This window comes from Cnephaeus nilssonii, assembly GCF_951640355.1.
Source record: "Cnephaeus nilssonii genome assembly, chromosome: 5".
NCBI classification, from domain to species: domain Eukaryota; kingdom Metazoa; phylum Chordata; class Mammalia; order Chiroptera; family Vespertilionidae; genus Cnephaeus; species Cnephaeus nilssonii.
The window spans coordinates 80,595,080-80,602,007 of record NC_137076.1 but is presented as its reverse complement, the minus strand read 5'-3'; the positions used below and the strand labels follow the sequence as shown (position 1 = coordinate 80,602,007).

General features: G+C 39.5%; 2 protein-coding genes across 2 annotated transcripts in view; one reads left to right on the top strand and one right to left on the bottom strand.

Annotated features, from left to right (window-relative positions):
- Positions 1 to 227: 227 nt before the first annotated feature.
- Positions 228 to 597, bottom strand: LOC307100788 (thymosin beta-4-like). The gene has a single exon (XM_079773373.1). The coding sequence runs from the start codon at positions 546 to 548 to the stop codon at positions 414 to 416; it is 135 nt and encodes a 44-aa protein (XP_079629499.1). The 5' UTR covers positions 549 to 597; the 3' UTR covers positions 228 to 413.
- Positions 598 to 3,540: 2,943 nt separating this feature from the next.
- The window catches only part of PFDN1 (prefoldin subunit 1), a 62,149-nt gene continuing 58,761 nt past the window's right edge, over positions 3,541 to 6,928 (top strand). Inside the window, exons 1-2 of the mRNA XM_079770683.1 lie at positions 3,541 to 3,610; positions 5,825 to 5,991. Of these exons, the coding sequence (XP_079626809.1) occupies positions 3,578 to 3,610; positions 5,825 to 5,991 (200 nt within the window). The 5' untranslated portion in view covers positions 3,541 to 3,577. The remainder of the gene's footprint in view (positions 3,611 to 5,824; positions 5,992 to 6,928) is intronic.

The following is a 6,928-nucleotide window of genomic DNA, read 5'->3' as shown; positions in this document are numbered from 1 at the left end:
CTTTGTTTTCCTTTTTTTTTTCTCTTCAGGTTTTAAAACTTTATTTTAAAAATTGTGCATTTCAATAATTAAAATCATTTGAACAAAAAAAAAATGGCACTCTGATTAAACTGCATTTTACAGCCCGCAGGACCCCTTGGACCAGCTTGGTGTTTACTCTAGATTTCACCCTCCTCCCACCCAGCTCGTTCCTTCACCAACATGCAAGTTCCCCCTTCCCCGCCAGCCAGCCGGGCAGATGGGAGCGGCAGGTGCGGCCTTCGGTGTCAGCAGTTGTGATGTGAACAGGGGCAGCACAGTCATTTAAACTGATCCAACTTCTTTGCATCTTACAAAGTTAAACAGCTAAAAGAAGTAAAATAAGAAGGCAGTGCTTGTGGGATGCACAGTGCATGTTGGCGGCGCGTGCCTCATTACGATTCGCCTGCTTGCTTCTCCTGTTCAATCGTTCCTTTTGAAGGCAGTGGGTCTTTCTCTTGCGTTTCTGTCTTCTTCAATTTCAGCTTATCGAATTTCTCAATCTCAGCCATATCGGGTGTGTCAGACATGGCTGCAGAGGAAGCCGAGCGAGGTGCGCGCACGAGAGAAGTCCGATCTGCTCAGTGACCGCCGCCGAGTTGTTTTCCTTTTTAAAAACAACTTTATTGAGGTATAATTGACATACAAGAAACTAAATACATTAAGATATACAATTTAATAAGTTCCTGCTCAGGAAACCATCTCCACAATTAAGAGATCATAAACATATCCATCACCACAAATGTTATCTAATGCTCCTTTGTAATCCCTCCTTCTGCCTCCTCCCTAGTTTCCCTCACCCCCAACCCTATCTGACAACCACCGATCTTTTTGCACTTTAGATTTGTTTGCATTTTCTAGAATTTTATATACATAAAATCATATAGTATGTTACTCATTTTTTCTGGCTTCTTTCACTCAGCATAGTTATTTGGAGATTAGGAATAATCTTTGATTCTTCTTTTTTCATTGACAGACCGTACCCCCAATCCATTCCTTCATTAAGTTCAGTAACCTCTACCTGAATACATCTGCTTCTCTCTATCTCCAGTGCTATCATCTTCGCCTAGACCACCATCATCTCTTGTACTATTGCAATAGTCTTTTAACTGGTCTCTTTGTTTCCACTCTTGCTCCCTCCAATCCATTCTCCACCTGGAACCCACACTAATCTCTTTAAAATGGGATCATATCAATCTCTTCAGGCCATATCAATCCCCTTCTTGAAATCATTCAATGGCTTCGGATCACACTCAAAGTAACATTCTAACCTCTGACCATAGCTTACGAGGCCTTTTATGGTCTGGCCCCCTGCCCAACTCTCTGATGTCACCTTTTACAATTCTTCCCTCCCAGCTTCTTCCTTTGGTTCTTCAAATATGCCAAGCCTGTCCCCGTCCTAAACTCTTTGCTCTTATTATTCCTTCTGTCTGGGATGCTCTTCCCCAGTTCTTTGGATAGCTGGCTCATTCTCATTTTTCTGGTCTCATCTCCCTCTAGAGAGCTTCCTACACCTGAGTAGCCTCCACCCAGTCGATCTCTAACCACACTGCTATTTCCTTCCTTAGAAACACATTAATATTTAAAATATTTGTTTGTATGTTTATTGTTTATCTTTCCCCACCGGAATATGTGCCCCATGAGGTCAGGGAGTTTGTCTCTTGCTACTGTTATATTCCAAGGGTCTAGATCAGTGCCCAACACATGTTATTTTATTTTATTTTATTTTCTGTGGGGAAGGGAGAAGGGTGCCTAACACATGTTAAAAAATATTTGTTGAAGGAATAAATAAATGTATCGAGCATGGGTAAGGCAGAGCTGAGGGATAATAGGAGATCACCCTTCTAAATTTTCATAGCTTATCAAACCTCAGAAATAGTATATTCCTACATTAGCGAAGCCTTCAGTGTGAAGTCTGTGTTTTTCTATGAAATAATAGAAGCAAGCACATTCTGGTTATTCTCCAGGCAAGTGTCCAAGTACTACTGCAAGGCTTTCATAGATAATCTTTCTTGCCATTTTAGAAGCTCTAGAGAGAGAAAGGAAATAATTTCATTTTGAAGACCTAAATGAAAAGGAGATATGGCCCTAACCGCTTTGGCTCAGTGGGTAGAGTGTCCGCCTGTGGACTGAAGGGTCCCAGGTTTGATTTCGGTCAAGGGCATGTACCTTGGTTTCGGGCACATCCCCAGTAGGGGGTGTGCAGGAGGCAGCTGATGGATGTTTCTAACTCTCTATCCCTCTCCTTTCCTCTCTGTAAAAAATCAATAAAATATATTTTAAAAAAGGAAATATGGAAAAATAATACAGTGGCTTCCAGTTCATAAATGTATATCACATTCTGCCAACTTTATGGTCAGAGAAAGTTTTATTTCCCCCCAAATATGCTTCACTCATGTGATATCAAGATTAATGTAAGAACTGGTCTGGAACCATGAAGCTCATAGGGCTTTGGTAGACGTGAATTGGAACCTAACCTTAGGGATGTTTACACAGCCCAGGACATGATAGATACCGAAGATAGGTTTTTAGACAAAAACTTATGTGATATGAGAAAATCAACTGTCACAAGAAAGAACAGCAAATGCTCCCAATGGAAGAATTCACAGCCAAAAACACCTCAGGTGATAACCCCGTTAGGTCAATATTGTTATTCTAACATTAAAAGAGAAGAAAAACTCTACTGCCACACAGTAAATGGAACCAGACAGACTTATGGTTAAGGTAGACCAAACCTTCAATCCAGATCTGGTTGGTTCCAAATTTCCGTCCTTTACCCTCCCTCATAAGTTTTTAGAGTAGGTAAAACATCCATTTCTTCCATTTTCAAAAGTCCAATTTCTATCCATCCTTCTTGTTCAAATGTTGGCCGTTTACAGCAAATTCTCAGAATGTGGTCTGCAGATGACTTGCATCAGGTCATAAAGGCTGTTTGCAAAAGTGCGAGAATCTGGGCCCCAAACTCAAAGATTCTATGTAAATAAGTTTGGGATAAGGACCAGAGAATGAATATGTATATCTATTTAAACAAACTTATTTGGCCTCTCTTGAGAACCACTGTGCCAAAAGGTCTTCAGGAGAGGTCAGGAGAAATAAGTTCTCGGGAAGAACACTCCAATAGCATTATGGCCTTCTCCATACAGACATACCTGATGCTCAGGCTGACTTTTATTTTTTTTCTCACCCCTGACAGTACAGAGACTAGCTGAATGACTGAAGAGGTTTGGCCTGATCTACATACATCTCAATTTAGTAGCACAAATTAAGCAATTTGTTAAAATGCTTAAAACCATACACGAAATCTGCGTGTCGTGTTGTGTCTGGAAGGATGTGGAGAAGCAGGCCAGGCCTGATAGATCACAGGGGGTACGCAGACTGAATCGTAACCTGGGGTATTTCAAGAGTTACTAGCGGGGAAGAAAGGAAGAAGCCTGCCTAGCCCCACTCATGCGGCGCAGGCGCAGAAGGAAGGAGGGAAATACTCAAATCTCCAAGGCGCGCCCTTCCCCCCCACACTTTCCGGCTTTCTCCACCGCGCAGGCGCAGAGAGTGAGCCAAGATGGCGGCGCCCGTGGATCTGGAGTTGAAGAAGGTAAGAAAGCGTCTTGAGGAGGCTGAGGCTTCTGTTTGGTAGCTAAGGGAACGGTGGGCAAGAATATTGAGGAGACTTGAGTCTTGCGGAGGGAAAGAGGCCCCAGGGAACTGGGGGGTGATCTCCCAGAATCCTAACGGGCGGGTCTCGTTAGGTTGGAGTGGGGGGCGAGCGGCTTTGGCTGGAGAAGAGCCGGCTGGGCTGGGTTTGGTGAAGTCTGGGGGGCGGATGACTGGCTTGTCCTGTCGTCCCTTGTTCCGGCCTGTGCTTTTAGGCCTCTTATTCCACCCCGAACTTGGAAAGGTTGCACTGCAGTTCAGAGTCAGATAAGCTCATAGCAATGCTCATCTCAGGCTCCCCTCCCCCCACCGTTTTTGGAAGAAAGAAACCGGTCCCGTGAGGTTTTCTAAATAAAATTGATATCGGAAGAAATTAGGTTTATCTCTTCAATTGCTTATAAATGTATTGTCATTCAGAAACGTTTTCACCACCAGTTGTCAGGATTCTAACATCTCTACTGATCCCAAATCATATTTTTTTGGGGTAGGAAGGGTGTAGGAGGGGGATGGGGATTGAAAAGAATCCTAGGCTTTCATCTACTTTAAACCTATCCTTTTCTAGGAAAGAAAACGGAGTTCCAGAAAAGACTCAGTCAAAGGTTGGGGCTCAAATCCAGTATCCCCTGCCTTACTCCACACCTTTCGGCTATTTAGGTTCTTGAGAAAAACAAATTTTACTCAAGACTGCCTGCTGGTCAATCTGTGCATAAGCAATTGGACAGCTGAAATAGCTGTAGATCCTAAACATTGAAGATGTTACTGTTGTGAGGATTTATGTGTGTATCTTTTTGTCATTCTTGTTTTGAAACTTGTAAATTTGGCCCTTAGGTGGTATTCTCTTACGCTGTAGTATCTCAGCTTTAACAATATACTAGTTTCCTTAGCAAACTGTGTACCAAACAATCAGGCAGTACCTGTAATTTTGTATTATGTTAAAGATTCAAATTTAAGTCAGGGTTTAGTAAAAGAGCTAACAATAGCATACAGCTGTGAATAGACTCACCTCCCAGTATTTGAATTTGTTGCTAAGAAACCTGTGGGCAATCAATGCAAACTAAGAAAATGATTTCGGCCTTAAATTGGATAGTTTTGACAATCAATTAAATTAACTAAAGATACGTTTAAAAATTTTGACTTCTAATATAAATTATCATTATTATTATTTTTTGCCTGGAGACTAATAGGAAATTTCAGGCTTCTCCCTCCCTCCCAAATAAATATTTTGAAACCTTACTAGTAGGTGAGAATCAAGTCAGAATAAAAGTTAAGTAGTAGCCTTTGCCATGTATTGCCGTCACAAATGTTATTATTAAGGCATAAATTTGACAGCTTGTGACAGTCATTCCAGGCACTTCAACAAGAGTATTCATGAACTGTGTTTATCTTTGAGTGAAGTGTACATAAGGGTCAAATTTGGCTTGGTCTATGCATATGAAGATCATGATGCAATTCTAATACCAATGTGTTTTTTTCTTTCTCTTAAGAATATTTATATTCTGGATATTACTATAGACAATAGAATAAAAAAATTCCTGAACTGGAGGTCAGAAGAAATGGATTTAAGTACTTGCCTTTCCTCCCGATAGTTGTTCAACCCTTTGCAAGCCACTTAACTCTTATCACATTTACTTAATTTATAAACTGTTATGATGAAACTGCCACCCTAACTCATAGGATTTGAGAGGAGTAAATGAGATATTTATTATATCCCTCAGTGTTCTCATTTTATTAATATACCTATAGTAATATTTGAAACAAATGTGGGAAAGTGCTTTGAAACGTAGTTGAGTAATACAAATGTAGAGAGTTGTTCCATTTATGGTTCTTGTTTTGGATCTCTGGGTTTCATCCTCTGACTCTTACATTTATTACTTTTATTACTCCTTGAGCACCTGCTACTTGATATGGCTACAATTTAATGTGCATTTATTTCTGCTTCTTCAAAAAGATTCCATATTCTGAGGACAGGGTAAATTCAGTAGTTAACTTGGTGGCTTGACTGATTACAATTATACTAACTTTTATTGATGTTTGGTTTAGTAAATTTCACAGCTCTGCCTCTGGTTAGCATGCTTTATTTTAACATATTTGGATTTGACTTAAATGTTTCCTGTAAAATATTTCACCTACTAAATCAAGGACTTGTTTTTATTAGGCCTTCACAGAGCTTCAAGCTAAAGTTATTGACACTCAACAGAAGGTGAAGCTTGCAGACATACAGATTGAACAGCTAAACAGAACGAAAAAGCATGCCCATCTTACAGATACAGAGATTATGACTTTGGTAGACGAGACTAACATGTATGAAGGTGTAGGAAGAATGTAAGTAAAATATATTCTTAAGGGGGTCATCTTGGGATATGTTTTGTCTGAAATAAATCATAAAAGTTGTTCATTTTAAAACGGGTTAAAGTTTCACAGTCGCTCTAATACCTTATTTTTTAAAAATGAGAAACTGAATACCAGATAGATGTGTTGAATTTAATTTTTTTCCCTTCAAATTGTAAGAGAAGGTTTATTTAGAAAATCATAGAGGTAGAAGAAGTGAGCTGTAGGAGAAATGGGCTCAGGAAACAAGATACAGAGGCAGAAGAAAGGCTCTTGCTGCTTAGAAGAGAGAAAGGTAAAGCTACTACTATGCCTGGGAGAGGGGAGGGAGAAGATGGGGCCAGATGTGTTTAATTTTAGACTTTGAAGTACATTTCTTAAATATTTCCCTCCTCTCTCTACATTGGATGCTTAAAAGTGTGTAACTTCAATGATAAAAATATGATTTGTCATGAAAAGATGTTCATAGTAATTTTGTGTGTGAAGATTTATTTAAGTAGTTGTAGTTTTAACTTCCCCTTCTCTACCTAATTTGTGAGGAGTCATACAAATCATCTTTTAGATGTCTGACGAGTGTCCTAAAATAAAAATATTAAGTTAAATATTCAGTTGTCATTTATATGCACTTGTTCTGTCATACACGAGAAATCTAGTAAACCAATTTATGTTTTGTTTGTTCTTATTGTTATGTGATTAACATCTAATAGCACTTCACTTTTTTCTTTTAAAACATATATTACCTTTATGAGAGAGAGAGCAGATCTGTTCTCTGAGCAATAAGTAAGGAATGGAAAAGCCCTTAACTACAGGTCACATTCCATTACAATGAGCTAAAAGGAGAGGACTGGTTTGGGGGGGTTGAGATACAGGAGGAGGGTTCTTCTGGAATTTAGTCTTGACTATTACTTAGTAAGTGGACCATTACTTTAAG

Coding starts and splice junctions, on each gene's coding strand:
- LOC307100788 (XM_079773373.1), bottom strand. CDS start 548: ATGTCTGACACACCCGATATGGCTGAGATTGAGAAATTCGATAAGCTG.